Genomic DNA, 19,266 nt, shown 5'->3' with positions numbered 1-19,266 from the left:
AAGTTCATACTCCAGTGCAGAAATGGCCGGCCTAGTGGGTAAAGTCCCAACATAGCCACATGGTGATAAATGGACAAATAATTTGCCATATTAAGACAGTGTGAATTACAAGAGTGCAACGGCCTAACTGTGTGTGTTTATCACATACACGTCTATCGCAGGTGTAGTATGATCCAGGTTAAAGTACACACAAAGATTGCACAACCATCTACATACAACACATTTACTCAGACCATGGTTTTCTTGGTTGTGACATTGTGTAGCCGTATGAGTGAACACTAGTGTTGTGAGGAAATATTCTGTCCCTCCATCTGCAGGGAAGTGAGCAGAGTGATGATGTGGGGGAAGGAGAATCAAGTATAGTTAACAGAAATAGTGAACATGAATTGTCAGAAGAGGTCCACTGCTAACTGGAATTGGGAGGTGACAGGAAGACCCTTTTGTGAAGGCCAAGGTATAATCCATATGCGAATGAGGGGGGGTCATCAGCAGGGCCCGGATTTTGATGACCTGAAAATGTTTAAAAAATGACCTATAAAATGACCGAAAAAACCCAGAAAAATTACCAAAAATATGACCCAAAAATGTAATATGCAGGGCCTGGATTTTGATGACCTGAAAATATTAAAAAAATGACCTATAAAATGACTGAAAAAATCCAGAAAAATGACCTAAAAGAGAGAAGAAAGAACACTTCACTTCCATGTTATTCACATTTCAGAAAACACAAGAAATACAATTAAAAGTCCAAACATTTACCAAAAAAATTACCCCCAAAATGAAAAAATGACCTTAAACCTAAACACGTCAAAAAATTACCTATAAAATTTACATTTCTGTAACCAACAGCTCGTATCCAAGACTTACATATTTAAGAACATTGCATAGGATACAAGGAAAAAAAGATGACATGTCATCAAAATCTGGGGCCTGGTCATCAGTAAATGACCCAGACCATTAAGTTACCATTACGTAGACTCTACTTCGAGCATATGTCTGGTATTCACGTCAGTGGAAGATACAAATATACTTAATCAGATTAAATATCATAATCAGGAAGGCTACAGTCTCAATAATGACCTCCACAAAAAACTCAGCACTTATAAAACGTTTACTGTCATCTCTAGGGGTCTTAGAGGGTGTATTCAGCCTCATATGTCCTCATTTTACTTAAATCTGTAATAGCAGCTTGTCACTATCATGACCTTCACTAGAACTGGCAGCTGAGGCATCATCCACTCACATGTAATGTGGCTTGGAAGGATGTAGAGGCAGCAAGGAAACATAGTACAGCAAACAGCACTGTAGAACACTGATGTAAGTGAATACAAATAAAAGGAAATGCTATCCTTGTGACAGGCAATGGAGGCCCATAGGTTTGTGAGATGTTGAGGCTCCCACATTTTCTAGACAGTCAGCTCACAGATGGTGGTGAGGTTGTCAGCCTTACAGGTCAGCTGCTCTTTACCCCCAGGAAGCTTCATCTTACTCATTTATGTTAGAGGCTGAGTTGATGCCAGGGCCATAGTGCAGCTGGAAGGATTAGGTCAATCAAAAAATCCAGTGACTTGATTGTAGCATAGTGCCTCAACAAACTAAGCTACCACATGCCCACAAGTTCATGCAACTTGTTTTGTTAAATACAGTTGCACACAAAGAGCCAATTATGAATCAACAAAAAAAGCACTGTATGTAATACTGCATACTCATCTGTAAGCTTGGGTATGCAAATCCAAACTTTAGTTCTTCTATCTGAAAACAAGGTTATAATAGTAGACAAGGAAAAGGTGTGAAGCTGCCAATGATTACCATGCAGATTCTGAACAGATTAAGCTCTTCCTACTATCAGCAAACCTTCTCTGAACTGACCGCTAACTCACAGAGAGCAAAACTTAACTCTTTCACCAGATCTAGTGAAAAACACTGTTAACATTCTAGCTTCATTTAATCATGCTTTGTCAACTGCCATGCTATCAGTTAAGTGACTGGCTAAGACCATGACATTACTCAGGCAGTTAATCACTGGTTTCTCACCATGAAAGTCCAGGTTCAATCCCTGGGTGTATCATAAGGAATCTGTGGTAAACAAGGTAGCATTAGTGCAGGTTTTTCTCCAAGCACCTTGGTTTCCCCACCAGTTATTATTCTACCAGTGACATATATTCAACTATAATCAGGGGTTGGTATACTTGGCCCATCTGAGACTGCAGTACTAAGCACAAAGCTTTCCAAGTTTTCATGTACAAATTCTCATTCATCAGAAGCCCTGAGTTGTGTGACAGGCCTGATCAGCCAACATATTGTAACAAGTTTAGTCACTAGCTGGGGCCTCAGTTTGATTCAACACTAGGCAGCCATTAGTAACAAAACTTTTATCACTTTGGTGAGATTTAACAAATTGGTTTACTTTCCCACATACACAGTGTCTGTGAAAGAGTGCTGTGATGGTGTAAAAAAATGATCTCAAGATTTTGGTGGATTTACTTATTTTGCACCCCCCCCCACTGAATACAGAAAAGAGATTTTTGAAATACTGTCTGTGTGTATATATGTATATATGTGTCTGAAGGGTTGGACAGGTTTGATTTGTATTTGGTATTAACAGTTCATCTGCCATAAACTGATACCCAGCGAGTGTGAACATTCTAGGTCCAAAAACTGGGGCCCTTCAGATGAGTTCTCCCCCAAAAATAAAGTGGAAATTTTTTTCAAATGGCTCTAACAATGCTGAAAAACTTTTTACAGCTTATGGAGACCATATCACTAAATAAGACTGTACAGGAGGGATCTTCAGGAAAATAACAGTATACATACTATGGATCTAAGCACAAAATGTCAATTTTGTCAAAACTGGTTTCACCAGTCAGATGGACTTCATTGTTGTTTGGTCTATTGAGCAACATTCGTGGTATTGTAGTCAAGATGAATCATAAGTGAGAAAATGTGTGTGAACATGAAACACCTTTGCACCAAATTTTTAGATCGTGGTGTTCTGGGGAATGACAGTGTATAGTCTGGTGAGTAATGAGGTTTCGGAGCAACATATCACCTCCATCTTCAGGGCATAAGTAAATCTGTTCTTCAGATGGAGGCAGCATGTAAGCATTTCACTGTTACCCTGTCAGAGACATCTCACTGAGCAGCAAGGAGCACAAAGTCTTCCACAAGCTCCCCCTGATGACACTGCTGCATCATTAAGCAAGCCCGTTGTGTCCCTCTTAGTATCTAGTCCTGTTATTGTTTACAAATCCTTAAAAACATATTTTGTTGGGATTTTTTGTGGACTGTTGTTGATATTATTGTTATTTATTTCTTTGTATTGAAACAGAATTAAAATCTGTTGACACTTTAAACACAAATGAAGATTATTTATTTACAACCATATTAACATCCAAGACTCACAATCATACTTTGTTCTTGGATTTCTTTTTATTTTTCAGAACTGTTACATTATATATTAACCTTTCTCCATCATTCTTATTTCTTTCATGATTCCTAACAGGTACAATGGGCAAATGACACAAACATAACTTGCATACAGGCTGTTTAAAAAATATAAAGTAGCTGCCATCTGTTGTTCTTATATGCATACTACTAGCATACTTAGCACACAATCATAACTAGGAGATACACTCTAAAGCTGGTGGCTGAAGGCTTTCAGCTGTGGACATGTATGGAAAATTTACAGTGATGAAGTCTTCTTCCAGCAAAGGGTAAGAAAGAACTCAATGTGTTCCAGAATTATGACTTCTTCTTAATGAATTTTTCCTTCTTCTGTTATTACTGTTTTGCCAGCGTTTTATTAGCATTACACATCCCTGTAAATTAGAGATTTAACTGATTTGATTTTCATTTAAAAACTAACAACCATGTACTAGGAACTTAAAATGCATCTGTTGCAACAACTTTATTTGTCCCAATATACACAGTACATATAAATTACAGCTTCTTGTCTATGCAGAGAAGCACATTACTTAGAAAATTTCTACAAACCGAATGACCACCACACAGCAGGCAGCCCAGTAGATGCCATACCATATGAAACCATTTTCTTAATGCACCTTCTGTACCCTAGAACTTCAGTTTACTCTTACGAAGTCACTTCAAATGTGTCCAGCTATACAGGCCTCTCGTTCAGCAATCTCTCATACAAATCAAACGCAGCAGTTCAGAAAAACAGACCCCTCATACGTCGTCCCATTCCCTGTCGGTCATACAGAATGTTGAACTTATTTACAAACTGGTTGATATCGTTGCAGCCTTTGGTGATGGTTCCCAAGTACGTCATGAGGCCCACATCATTGCATTGCTGTAATCAGAATATGAAGCCTTAAGCCTTCAAACAGTGCACAACATGCAACTTGAATCCAGCTGCTCATGCAGGTTTTCTTCTGTGGCTTGTTTTACGATGCTCTCAGCAGCCAGACTGCATAAGAGTGAAAAGCAGGATGATATATCAATAGGAAAGGATCTAGAAGGAAGCTGTCATGATCTATTCGAGGTATTATGCCGGAGAACCATGAAAAACCTGCCAAAAATTCAATTTCATGGCCAAGGTCTGAACTGAGCATCTTCCAAATACAAGCCAAGTACATTATCGCTACATGAACCTGCTTACAATGTTGCAGCTTCGGATCTTTCACATTCTTACCTTGCATTTGTAGTGTATTTAACAGTGCTTTCAGCAACTTAGACTATATTGCATTGAATGACTGGATGGTAGTAACTGTGAAGGATATGGAACACAAATTTTAAGATACTGTCCTTGTTTCTGCTTGGAGGGATCACAGAAAATGATAAAAAGCTGCAGTGGGAGCAGTTGGTGCCCATGAATATGAAGCAGCTGTGTATGCCCGGTACTGCAACATCAGACCCAGAGTTCTTGGCAAAGCAGATCTAACATAATACCTTAAATATCACTACAGTACACAAAAAGTTCACAGAATATATATGTATGTTTTGTCATTTATTTAATGAATCTTTCAGTAAATCTGACTGTAGTACTGTAACTATTGCAGATGTCACTGTTTTCAACTACATGTAAAATTATGTTCATCATTCATCCTTAAGGAGAATTCCATACAAAAATGAAACCAGTGGGGGGATTTTCAATGTTATTTTCAGTGTAATAGATCAGATATTTTACATTTGTGAGATACTAGAGGAAAACAGGGGGCACGCGGAAGCGTAGCTGGTTGAGGCACTATGCTACAAGCTGGAAGGTCATGGGTTCAAATACCAATGAGGTAATTGGATTTTTTTCAATTGACTTAATCCTTCCAGCTGCACTATGGCCCTGGGCTCGACTCAGCCTCTAACAGAATTGGGTACCAGGAATCTTCCGGGGGTAAAGGGCGGCCAGCGCATAAGGCTGACAACCTTACCGCCAGCTATGAGTGGATTGTTTAAAAAATGTGGGAACCTCAACATCTCACAACTCTATGGGCCTACACAGCCTGTTACAGAGATAGCTTTACTTACTTTACTTTACTTTACTTTACTTTAATGAATCTTTCAGTAGTTCTGACTATATAACTTCAAAACGCAAGAAGGTTGATAATGAGTAATGAATTGGAAAGAATGTGGAAGGAAGTGGCCATGGACTATCCCAAGTTACTATCAAAGCATTTCCCTGAGGGGATAGAGGAAAGATATGGAAAACATCAATCATGATAGGTGGTGTCTCAGACAAGATTCAAACCACGCACCCACTGAACACATGTCAGAGTTATTGCCACCTGAGCCAACTTGATTAGCTCCAAACAAAATAAGCCGAAGCACGTACTAAATAGACTCACGTTGTAGAAGTCAGCCCTGAAGCGAGAGCTCTGCAGTACAGGGAGTCGATGGCTTAAGCTGTATGCTTCTCGGAGGATTTCATGATTTCTGGGCAACTCCCCTGCCTGCACAGCCCTTACGTACTGCAGTACCAGTTTCACACGACTGTGGAGCATCTTGATGGCAGAATGCTGCGCTGTCAGATGCTCTGCCACTGGGGAACAGCAGTCAGCATCAGCAGGGAAGAATCAACATTGTGTTGCAACAAGCTGGGATGTTCCTCCATAAGATTTGGAAAAAAGGATATGTCTGTTTGATATAGGTCAAGATATTTTTGAAGTGAAAAGAGAATCAAAGGTTGGGGGGGGAGGGGAAGGGAGAGAGAGAATTCAAAATCAGAAAAAGAAGATATGCATTAAAATGAAAATTATGTATAAAACTTGAAGATACAGTTTTCCTGAAAAGAAAACTAAAAAAAAATAAAAATGATGAATTTAGTGATGCTGTAAGATATCAGCTCTGCTTTGCACCCTCAGAATCCAACCATAAGATTCAGTTTACAAAAAAAAATACAAAATGCAGGTTTCAAGAAGTTTCTTTAAATAAACATTTTTCATTAAAATTATGAGAGCTGATGACAGAAAGACCACTGCTGGTAAAGTAACCTACTGGCCTGCATGCAGCACCCTGTTGCCAAACTGTGTTACCATAATCGGACACAGTGTCATTGAGATTTACTGTACAGATGAGCTGTTCCCAAGCTTCTTGTTACAACACTCCCTACCTCACACATTTTCTTGTGATCAAAACAAAAGTAATAGTTTACACTCAAATTTATACTACGGTTCATTTCCGCATAACTCGTAATCAGTTCAACACTAGAAATGTGAGTAAAATTTCAAAATTAAAATAAATTTTCTTACTGCTTTCTGGATTAACAATTTTGACGAACGCTTACGGAAGAGACGATTAAATGCCAACAAATGAGTATTTCAGCTGGCTTTGACATTTGATTTTTCCCCCCTCATGGCCTCATGACATCCTCTTTCAGCAATCCCCTCATAATAACCTGCCTTCCTCCAAATCAGGAATCACTGGTACATATAGTGATTGGCTTCTTAATGCTAGGAAAAGAAATCCCCTAATTTTGGTGCCAGTTTTGCATGAAGCCCATCAGACAAACCACACAGAAACTTCAAAACTAACATCGCTTTCATATCCATAACAAAAATAAAAATCCATCTGATATATGTAACTTGAAAAGTAAGAAGTCCTTCATTCATAAATAGCGATACATATCACACAGTGCAAGAACAGGGGGGTATGGACTCATGACACGTTGAGCCAAAGTTTTGACAGAAATTCATTCCATCTTGACAAGGCTGATCACGTGATGAGACTCCATTGTGCTTGTTCCCCATGGAAGTTTTGAATCATAAACAATTAACTCACCTAGAGAACTCTCGCCCGCTTCATTGCTGGACATGCGAGCCACATGATCAACACCAATCCTTTCAGCTTCTTCAGTTGCAAGGGTGTAGTGCAATTCCACAAAGAGCATGGTGGCCTGCCCCACCACAAGGTCAATCACAGACTCGTACATTGTCACAGGCAGCTAATGACAAGAAGTTGTCACATTACTCTGAGTGGTGTTCTCGTAGCAGTGATATCAGAACTACTGCAAACCAACAGGTTCACTCAGAGACATTGCGTTCATTCTCTGTCCCACTATATACATATTATTCCTCCCACACTTAGTTTACACTTCTACCCTGTGACAGAGCCAGCAGGTTCTAATCTATGAGGCTACCTGGCGTCACATCCCAGACAGCAAACTTCAAATTACAGGGCTTTTATTAGCAATTAGTTGTGAAGGATGTGACAGGAAATGGCTGCGGCCTATTTTAAAAGTAATGTTGTCACACGGTCCTGACAGCTCTGCCTTCAGCGACTGGCACCCTCTTCTTTGATTCATGCATTCTGTCCATTGAAAATAATGTATCTGCAGCTGGCATATATCACTCGACATAAACACTAGGCTATGGGCTGCATGACCAATGAATCGGGGTTCTGTTTATAGAGGGCAGGTGGCAGACAGGCAGAAAATGTTCTCGTCTCCACAGCAACAAGAGCAGCTCTAGGGTAAAACAGCTGAGGCGTGAAGCTGACCACTCGCCTCCATCTATGGCCAAGGTTAAGCATGCACTGAACTATACCTCAACTCCCCCATACGTCTTCATGGTGCTGGGCTTAATTAAGCATAGCTATGTATTTACTTTCCATCCATATGCATTACTCACATCGCTATGCCTAGCCTGTGGGTTAAGTTTGAGGAGGACCGGGCTCTCGTTGATCTCGCATATCTGTTTATGAATCTTGATATCTCCGTCGTTAGGGTGGTCCCCTGTTGTGTACCACCCCAGGAAATCCATGTCACTGAACACCTGTTTGACTGAATGATGACAACATTGGTTTTATTCTGAGCACATTCTGCACAGAGATCAGCTAATTTAATGCTTGATATGATTCTATACACATTTATTTATATGTTATTTTCAGTTACTTACACTGTTCCTCCTTCGTGTTGTAATAATCTCTATCGATGATTGTATCGCCTCCAATACAGCTAAATAGCAGCTCAAACGAATTCATTATCTCAAGGTTACGCCCTTTCTGCTTCCCAATTAAAGCACCAATCACTAAGAACAAGTGAAATAAAATCCATTAAATGAGATGATTGGGGGAAAAGATTTGCCTGCCCCATACCACATGAATGTAAATTATTATCGAAAGTACTCATCACAGTGGCCACACAGTCTAAGGAATGAAACATCTTCACTCCCTCGAACACTGGCATCATGGGTTCGAAAGCCACTCAAGGCATGGATTTGTGTTTGTGTTAAGTAGCAACCTTGCAATGGGCTGATCCCCCATCCAAGGAGTCCTATGGACTACCTAAGAGTAAGATCCTGAAGTGAAATGTGTTTCACGGATGCCCTGAGCTCCAAGTGGAAGCAACAGGAACAGAAGAAGAGTAGAGGATCTGATGTCTCAAACAGACACGACTTCCGAGTGCCAGGAATGGCACATCAGAAGCTGGCATGATTTGTCTTCAACAGTTATACAGTATTCCATTCAAACAATTCATCATCACCATCATCAATGAACGAATGATCTCCCCGGTGCTGGGTAAGAGAGTTAGAAGACGACAAGTAAATATGGGTGATGATTTTTTATGGTAATGCCTCAAAATGTAATGAATTTGAAGACCCCATGCAGTAGTTGTGACCTTAGTCAAGCACCAAAGATTAAACTTAAGGATACTATGATAAGCTCTTTTAATTCATTTCACCAAAATATTAGAGGTCTACAACATAAAATTTATGAACTGATTTGTATGTTAATTAGTTGTGACTTAAGCCCACATGTAATTTGTATAACTGAACATTACTTAACTGAGCAGAAACTTTTACTGATCAAACCAGAAAATTATTGTTTAACCTCCCAATTCTCACGACCATTAAGTAATGGTGGAGGTGTTTGTATATACTGTACAATGGATATGGACTGTAATCCAATTGATATAACACACGGAAAAGGTGATTGAGGCGTGTGCAGTCCAATTAAATATTGGTAATAATTATTTTATAATACTATGTATTTACAGATCTCCTTGTGGAAATGTAGAGGAATTTATTAAGCAATTCAAGCTAATACTGAAATCAGTTTACAAGCCTAAACTTCAATTAATAATATGTGGAGACTTTAATGTAAATTTCTTAGAGAATACAAGTAAATCTCTTCAGCTTATTTCACTATTTCAGATATACAACCTGTTTCGGGTTGTCAGATTTCCTACTAGGATTACAACTGATACCAGTACTGCTATTGATAGTATACATGTATATTTGGATTACAGCAGATTAAATACTTTATAGGTGTACTCAGTAATCACTGGGCTTTCAGATCAGGATGCTCAGTATGTGACTGTTAGTAATGTTGTGAACCGCCACAGGAATGAGAGTGGATCAGTTAACAGAAGAGATATATCTGAGTCTGGCACCATAACTTTTAGTGAGATGTTGAGTAGGGAAACCTGGGAAAGTGTTTTACGTAATCTTGATGCTAACAAAAGTTTTAATCTATTTTTAATATCTTTTTAATGATTTTTGAAACATGTTTTCCAGCGAAATTTGTCAAAAATAATGTGTACTATAACCAGTGGATCACTAAAGGAATTAAAATTTCATGTAAGCGAAAAATGTATTTGTATTTGATGATTAGATCTACTAACTACCCAGGCTTAAAGGAGTATTATCCTCGATATTGTACGTTGCTGCGAAAAGTTATCAGAAGAGCTAAAGCTATATATTACGAGGGAATAATAATGGCTGCATCTAATAAATCAAAGGAGTCCTGGAAAATCATAAAGAGAGAAAATGGTAGAGAGTTGAACAAAAACATTTACACTTGGAACTGAGAGAAGGTAATGTAATAATTGATAATAGGAATGAAGCTAAGGCATTTAACTCATATTTTTTTAGTTCAGTTCACAAACTAGTTGGTCAGTGTTCTAATAATGTATGTTTTTTACCACTTTCATGTGAGTACTCTACAGATAAGATTTCTGAAATTGTAAATATTCCAATTACTGAGGCAGAAGTATTACGCACGATAAATTCATTAAAAAATAGATTTTCTTGTGGATATGATGGGATGTCAAATAAAATTATTAAATTATGTGGTGAACAGATAGCAAAACCACTTACTTATATTTATAATCTTTCTGTAAGTTCAGTCATATGCAAATATTATACCATGTTTTAAGAAAGGTGATGTTACTGAAATTGCCAACTATAGACCAATATCTTTATTGACAAGTTTCTCTAAATTATTTGAAATATTAGTGTTTAGCAGGCTCAAACATCATTTTATAAGAAATGAAATCCTGGCTCCTGAGCAGTATGGCTTTCGTAAGGATGTTTCTACACAAACCGCAGTCTTTAATCTAACTGATACTGTTCTTAAAGCATGGAACAATAAGGAGTTTGTGGGATGTATTTTTTGTGATCTGACAAAGGCCTTTGATTGTGTCAGTCATGATCTGTTGATTCAAAAGTTGAATCACCAAACGTGATTGGAAGCGCGCGTGGTGAAGATCAACGACTCCCACATTGGTGACCCCGACTGAACATGGAAACCGCAGACAGTTCATCAGCAGAAGTGCCCAGAATGGCCGTGCGTCTCCCGCCGTTCTGGCCCGAGAGACCAGCCATGTGGTTCACCCAGGCCGAGGCGCAATTCACCTTGGCCGGCATTAACAGCGAGTGGATCAAGTTCTGCCATGTCATCTCACAGTTGGACTGTAGAAAACGGTTACGTAATAGGCACTGCTGTTGCTGGACACCGTGTTTACAAGTTCCCTGTTTACCCGCTTTTGCCTAGCAACCGTTGTTTACTCGTCGTTGCTAAGCAACGACGCTTGCGTTGTCACACTTGCCTGAATGTGGGGAGTTCCCATAGGTCAAAGGGCCTATTTTGAAATGGTTGGAGACTTATTTAAAAAATATAATGCAAAGAGTTGTGCTGCACTCTTGTAATCTGACTACTACAATCTCTGAATGGAAATCTGTAAAGTTTGTGTTCCTCAGGGATCTGTCCTGGAACCAATGTTCCTTAATGTTTATATTCATGATTTCACAGGTACTCTTAAGGAAACAGCACATACTATTTTGTGTGCAGATGACACAACAATTTCAATTACCTCAAATGACCTAAACTCTTTGAATATTAAATTAAATAGAGTTATGACTAGGGTTTCAAGCTGGTTTCAAAATAACAATCTGGTATTTGAGTAAAACTCACCTGATTAAATTTGTGACTCCTAAGTTTCCAGAGTATACATTATCGGTAACATATAATAATTTTAGACTTAAAGATGTTGATAATATTAATTTTTTAGATACGTATTTAGAGTGACAACTTAATTCGAAAAAACAATCTGAAAAATCATTAAAGAAACTGAATACAGCAGGTTTTATGCTCAGGAAGTTACAGACCTTGTTAGTGAACAAGCTCTTTGAATGGTCTATTTTTCTTATTATCAGTCTCAGCTTGAATATAGTGTTATATTCTGGGGTTCTTCTCCAGTTATGGAAAGTTCATTTGTTGCCCAAAAAAGAGCGATTAGGGTTATGCTGAGATTGAGTCCTAGAAACTCGTCTAGGGAAGGTTTTAAGAGGTTGGGTATTTTGACGGCTCCTAGCCTCTATGTTCTATATTGATGTTTGTTGTTAGAAATCGCAATTTTTTTTCAAATCAACAATAATATTCATCATATAAACACTAGACAGTTTGGAAAGCTACATGTGTCATCAGTGAGATTATCTTCAATCCAGAGAGGCATGTTATATTCATCCATTATGGTTTATAATAATCTTCCTCAAAATACACAAAGGATGAGTGATAATGTCAAGATTTTTAAATGCACACTGAAAAGGTTCCTCACAACAAATGCTTTTTATTCAATAGATGAATATATTTCTGCTAAGCACGTATAACATTTAATAACTATATTCCTTGCAATTTTGTTTACGAATGACAATGTAAACTATGGTTATTTGGTGCTTTTGGTTGTGTATAGTTGTTTGCGGTTGACACGATTGTACTTCTGCAATAATGTCTTATTTTGACGAGTTCAGTATCCTGTCCAATTCAGACAACGGATCAGTGAATTTATGAATTATGTATGTATGTAATCATCCTCTCTAGTATGAGGCTTACTATGACCTGTATGGATATTACAAAATGAACCCTTCCTTTGTACTTCTGCAATAATGTCTTATTTTGACGAGTTCAGTATCCTGTCCAATTCAGACAACGGATCAGTGAATTTATGAATTATGTATGTATGTAATCATCCTCTCTAGTATGAGGCTTACTATGACCTGTATGGATATTACAAAATGAACCCTTCCTTTGTACTTCTGCAATAATGTCTTATTTTGACGAGTTCAGTATCCTGTCCAATTCAGACAACGGATCAGTGAATTTATGAATTATGTATGTATGTAATCATCCTCTCTAGTATGAGGCTTACTATGACCTGTATGGATATTACAAAATGAACCCTTCCTTCATTTAAAAGCTCTTCTCACAGTCTATGAGGTAGGATGTTTTTCCTGTACCCCCTCCTACTCAAATGTCAACCTCATCTTCCCATGGCACACCCTGCTTTAAATGAAGAGGCTCCGATTCCCAGGATAACAGGGGGCAACTGTTACATCAGCGCTGAAGGAAATGCTGGTACACTGACCTTGTCAAGTTTTACAGGTAGCTGCCCTACCAGTGGACTGCAAATGTTTGGCTAGAAACACTGGTGGGATTTCCAATTGTTTTAAAGTATTATGCAAATGGCACTGGACTGAAATAGTTCTACATCAATATCCAGAATGCTAAGTAAAGGTAAAGTTGTCCCTGCGCTTAACTAATTAAGCACTACACCATGAAGGCGTATGGGGGGTGGATGTACAGATCCACATTTTGACCTCAGCACTTGCTGGAGGTGAGTGGTCAGCTTCATGCCCCTGCTGCTTTAACCCCAGGGAAAGAGCCCACAGTACCCGTTGGATAGGAGACTGGGTGGGCCCCAGATACGGTATGGACAATATGGAGAAGAGAAAATTCTGACCCTACCAGGATTCTAACTCCAACCCCTCAGTCGTCCAGCTTGTAGGCAGTCGCCAAACTGACTGCGCTACCCTATCTGAAATGCTAACAAATAATTAATACAAATGCTTTTAAAAAACTATATAAACATTTTAAACATTCCCTCTGTACTTACTAATTTCTCCCAAATATATTTCATGGCTGGACATGGAACTGGGGTAACAAACAGGCAAACTCTCCCAGGGAACAACCTGGCAGGAGTAGAATTTGGTACTGAGTTTTGCCTGTCTCAGTAGGGTTATGGTGCAAAACATGGTATGGATACCTAACCATGAAATTTCCAGGTCAATTTCTGATTACTTAGTTCTCCTTCTAGGTTTCAACCAACAATTTATAAATCCAATTTATATTCGAAATAAAATCAATACTACAAAAAAGATTCACAAATACTGTAAATACTAACTGTAATGATTTTCCTTGTATTATAAATTACGGGCTGCATTTCGTAAAGTTACTAACCGTTGTGATGGTGAAATATTTCATTCATTCATTTCCTTTATTTTCCATATATCCATACGGGTAAAAACCTAGGATGTGGAAATAGTCCCTTTGATAATAGATGTGTTCAGATACATATAATAAATTACATAAGTTATATAATTAAAATCACATACATTAGTCAATTAACATAGATAATAGAATTAAAAAAAAACATGAGGAAAGAGAGGAATTACAGTGAAATCACATACTGCACAATGGTGACAAAAGGTAACAAATATCGTCCCAAATTCACAAAACTGCTCAGAATACTAAGTTACCTTGTTGGGGAGTTCCCTCCTGTGCACGCAGTCGTGTCCAGTGTTCTGAAATGTTCATTATGACCAAAGGGTGCAATGATATGGATACACTGCCAACAGTGCCTGAAGAGGCCATAACACTTTTATTGACGGCAACGGCGATGTCATCGACTTCCATTTCATTTTGCCGTGGACTACTCATTTCTTATAATTAGCTTTCTTACGCTAAAACAGAAATTCCAATATCAGTAACATACGTTCATTCCAACCGTTTATTTACCTCGCCATATGCCGACTGCAACTATCGCAACCTAGTGATAGAAGAGATTTAGTCGACATTCTATCTGCCCTGTGCAACTAAATCAAGACTTGGTCCCTGCAAATGCTATGATGGCTATGACGCTACCAAATGTATTACACTGCCATCTACATTCAATATTGACATTACTTACTCATGGAGCTAAGCCCTTCTCTAGGAGCCGCCAATTTTGCAGCTACTCAAGAATTTCCCAGCATTTTATGGAACCCGAAGGTTCATTACCGTTTTCACATGACTTGTCCCTATCCTGAGCCACATTAATCCAATCCATGCACCCTCAGCATTCAGGTTATCTGTGAAAAATTGCCACAGTGCCTAGACCTTAGTAAAACGTCTAGCTGTTGTCCACATTACTATCCTGTGCGTACTAGCCGTCATGATTCCAGATATCACAGAACAAAGAATAATTTTTCTATCCTAAGCTCTTGTACTGCAGTGGTTCTTACTCCAGCTTTACAAATGTTTAACATCACTTCACTCATCTAACAGGAGAAAGTTTCTCAGCAGTGCTATTTCATTTGCATCAATCCAACATACCCTTACTGAAATGTAGTGGACATTATGAACTACTCCATGAATATAAGACATATTCATAAGTGTCTGGTAAAGGTGAAGTTGGGTAAACTTGAATGAAATGTCTGTTTCCATCAGAGATATTTGCATTCAACCTCATAACTATGTTCACAACTTACACTGGAAAGCTACACAAAACATAGTTTTCCAGTTACATTAATGTACTATAAATTATGTATAACAGGCAATAACACTGAGGTTTTCAAATATTATTTGCAACCTTACAAATCTGGATTATATACATACATACACACAGACGGGTTGCCTGTATTGGGCCAGATATTGAGCTCGTCAGATTAATTAATAGTAGTTGCGATATGCAACCAAGTCCAAATAGACACAACCTAGATACAATAGGAATATAATACAATTAGGCATTTGCCATATATTCATCAATAGAACAGAAAGCTTTCAAGATAAGAAAGTCTTTCAGTTTTCATTTAAATAAATTAACATTATCCTTTAAAATATATAATTTATGTGGCAAATTATTAACAATTTTTATGGATGTATAATACACTCCCTTTTGTATAATGGATAGTCTAGCTGTTGTGACGTGTAGTCTAGTTTGTACTCTAGTGTTAATTTTATGTACACTATTATTTGTAAGATAATTATTTTCGTTTTCAATTACAAACATGACCATGGCATATATAAACAAACAGGGAACTGCAAGTATCCCTAATTCTCTGAAAACCTCTCTACAAGAACTTCTAGGCCTCATCATTAACATTGCTCTAATTGCTATTTTCTGAGCCACAATAACTCTTTTCATTGATGACAAAGAAGAGCCCCAGAAAATAACACCACATTTAAGTTGAGCTTGACAGTAAGCACAATAAGCCATTTTCAACACTTGCCTACTTACTATAGGCTGTAGTTTTCTAATAATTACAATAATAATAATAATAATAATAATAATAATAATAATTATAAGCATCTCACTGCATACACTCCATTAGCTGAAAATAGATTTCAACCCATAAGTGACTATCAAGACTCGGCCTCTCAGCATGATGGTGATATAATCAAGTCTAAACCATTATTGGGGCCAGCAAGTGATGATTTAAATAAACATAAAATTATTATTCTGGGTGACAGCCATGTGAAAGGTTATTCTGAAAAATTGGCAAGCATCTTAGGAAATGAATTCAGTGTTATTGGGATTTCGAAACCTAACATGAATGTGAGTAACATTACTGATTATAAGTACATAAAGGCTGAAAAACTTTCCAAAAGAGACGTGGTGATTATCTGGGGTGGTGCAAGGGATGTAGCTAGGAATGAAACCAAGGAAGGGTTAAGATCTACTGTGAAACTTATCAGACTTTTAACTAAAACCAATGTCATTATAACATGTGTTCCCCATCGCTCTGATCTCCAAGCTGAATCATGTGTTAATAAGGCAGTAAAATTGTTTAACAGAAAGTTACAGAAGCAAATGAAAACTTTTGGTCATGAACATGTCTGTAGTATAAGTGAAAATAGAGAACATTTTACCTCTCATGGTTTGCATATGAATTTTAAAGGCAAACTTTGGATTACAAATAAATGGGCCTCTAGCATCTTACTCATTTTATCAAGATTACAAACTTCGCCAGCTACTCCTCTACCTTGGATAAAGGAAACTGAAAATGGCCACATGGAATATGAAAAGAAAAATGAGTCAGTGATGAAAAAACCAAGGGATCAGAATGTAAGCCTGTCAAAAAAGGAAGCATATTGCAGTGTTCCTGATTCAAAAGTGCTCAGTGAGGACAATGAAGAGTTAATTGACTTAATTGAAATAGTTGGATCACCACCAGTAAGGATAAGGGAACAAGACAAAAACTCTGATATGGATGAAGATAACTCTAAGTGTGTTGAGCCAGAAAGTATTTATGGTCCTAGTGAAAAAATGGATGAAGATAATTTGAATAGTTCTGACAAGGAGAACAAAGAAGTTTTGAATTTAACGGAACTAATCGGATCTTCACCTCTGGAGATAGGCGACAAAGGAAACAGTAGGTCTAAGAACATAGAAAAGACGAATGTCTCTGAACTCAAAGTAACTCAGGGCTTAAATGGTAAAATAAATAACGAAAAATCGGTTAAGGTGATGCCTAAATTAGGATCAACTCGTCAATCAAATAGGATAAAAAATTCAACATCTGTAAAACAGAATGATTTTTTATGGTCAATGTAAACCAGAATGGTAGCAATAATTCTAATAAGATTTTCACACAAACTAAAGATTGTTAAAAAAATTACCCAAGATGGAAAAATCAATTCATTAGTAAACAGCGAAAACCTTAAACAATTTTTAAAAATTTATCATCAAAACATTTGCGGTCTAGAATTTAAAATTGATGAGTTACTGGCTTCCTTGCATCCAGATTTACCAGATATCTTGTGTATATCCGAACATCATTTAAGTTCAATACAAATTCAGCTTATTTCACTGGAGGAGTATAGTCTTGGTGCTGAATTTTGCAGACAATCCTTCCATAAAGGAGGAGTATGTATGTATATTCATAAGCGGTTTTCCTTCTCAGTAATAAATATAGCAAGACATTGTAAAGAAAAGGAACTAGAAGCATGTGCTTTAAAATTGAAATTATCATCCATAAATGTTTGTATTATTACTGTGTATAGATCACCTAGTGGAAATTTCCAGTTCTTTTTAAATGGCTTAGAAAATATTCTTAAAAACGTTTACAAATCAGGTATCCATCTAATAATCTGTGGGGATATAAATATAAATTACCTTAATGAATCTAAAAAAAAAATGAATTAAATAATGTATTAAATTCATACAATCTTGTAAGTATAATTCATTTTCCCACAAGAATTACTAGCAATTCAAAAACTACCATTGATAATATTTTCCTTGATTCTACCAAATTTGTAAACTTTGTAACCTCCTCATTATCAAACGGCTTATCAGATCACGACGCCCAGATGTTAGAAATATATACACGTAAATTAAATTGTAAAAGAGTAAATCATAAAGTTAGAATTATAAGGAAAATTGACTCATATTCTATAATGGAATTTAAAGATAAGCTGAGTGAGGAGCAATGGCAAACCATATTTGATAACACCAACAAAGATGTGAATGATATTTTTAATTCTTTTTTGAATACATACCTGCAGATTTTTTATTCATGTTTCCCTAAAATAAAAGTCTATGAAAGAAAGTCAACTAATCAATGGATAACAAAAGGCATAATAAATTCTTGCAAAAGGAAAAAGGAGCTATACTTGTTAATGAGGTCTAATAATGATGAGAAACTGAGAAATTACTATTTAAGGTATAGTAAGATCTTATCAAAAATAATAAAAGCTGCCAAAAAGTTGAACTATAATAATAAAATTATCTATGCTCACAATAAGATTAAAGCAACATGGAATGTTATAAAAAGTGATATGGGAGTAAATAACAACAAAACTGATAAACGAGATATAGACACAAATTGTGAAGAAGCTTCCATAAAAATTAATGCTGAGAATTTCAACGATCACTTTTTAAAAATTGCTGAAAGTATCTCTGGTAAAATTAAGAGTAATAATAGTTTAAATACTAATAGCACTACTTATTCTCCATTCAACTTATCGCAGATTCTAAATTTTCAGTATGATAACATTATGATTTTAAAAAAATGGACTGCATGGTTGAGGATTATACAAGAAGTGAAGAGGATAATTCGGGTATGGTGGAAGTGATGAAAGCGAAGAAAGAAAAATCCGCAAAGGACACCCAGCAGCGTGATGTGTATACGATTCCAGTCATCGATAATAGATATGAATTATTGGTGAATCAAGAGGAAGTGTATGAAGATGAATCTCGTGATCGACAGCATCAGTGTTTGCATGATAAAATGGTTATCAAGAAGATGTGTAGGAATAATGGTAGGAGAGTTTTAATTTTTGGCGATAGTCATACAAGAGGAATGTCAAATGAATTGCAACATGTAAGATTTGAGGCTTTCACGGCGGTGACTATGAAGAATGCAGTCTTCTGGGATTTGGCACCGTGTATATGTGGTGTTAACCGACGTTTCGGAGGAACGTATCGCCCCCATCTTCAGGGTTGAAGAAAAAGTATAAGTAAATCTGCAAGCGACAACACCGTGAGACACGATAAAGCAG

General features: G+C 37.2%; 1 protein-coding gene across 3 annotated transcripts in view; it reads right to left on the bottom strand.

Annotated features, from left to right (window-relative positions):
- Positions 1–3,338: 3,338 nt before the first annotated feature.
- LOC111862863 (COP9 signalosome complex subunit 6) overlaps positions 3,339–19,266 on the bottom strand; it is a 25,833-nt gene continuing 9,905 nt past the window's right edge. For 2 of the 3 annotated variants that reach the window (XM_033750812.1, XM_033750811.1), the window contains exons 3-7: positions 8,346–8,477; positions 8,079–8,230; positions 7,231–7,393; positions 5,799–5,992; positions 3,339–4,309 (exon numbers count right to left, since the gene is read on the bottom strand). In XM_033750812.1, the coding sequence (XP_033606703.1) occupies positions 4,169–4,309; positions 5,799–5,992; positions 7,231–7,393; positions 8,079–8,230; positions 8,346–8,477 (782 nt within the window). In that variant the 3' untranslated portion in view covers positions 3,339–4,168. Of the gene's footprint in view, positions 4,310–5,798; positions 5,993–7,230; positions 7,394–8,078; positions 8,231–8,345; positions 8,478–14,264; positions 14,626–19,266 lie in introns of those variants that run through there. The other variant, XM_023848629.2, reaches the window with a different exon arrangement.

Source organism: Cryptotermes secundus, unplaced genomic scaffold (assembly GCF_002891405.2).
Source record: "Cryptotermes secundus unplaced genomic scaffold, Csec_1.0 scaffold462, whole genome shotgun sequence".
NCBI classification, from domain to species: Eukaryota; Metazoa; Arthropoda; class Insecta; order Blattodea; family Kalotermitidae; genus Cryptotermes; species Cryptotermes secundus.
This window is presented reverse-complemented; position numbering and strand designations above follow the sequence as displayed.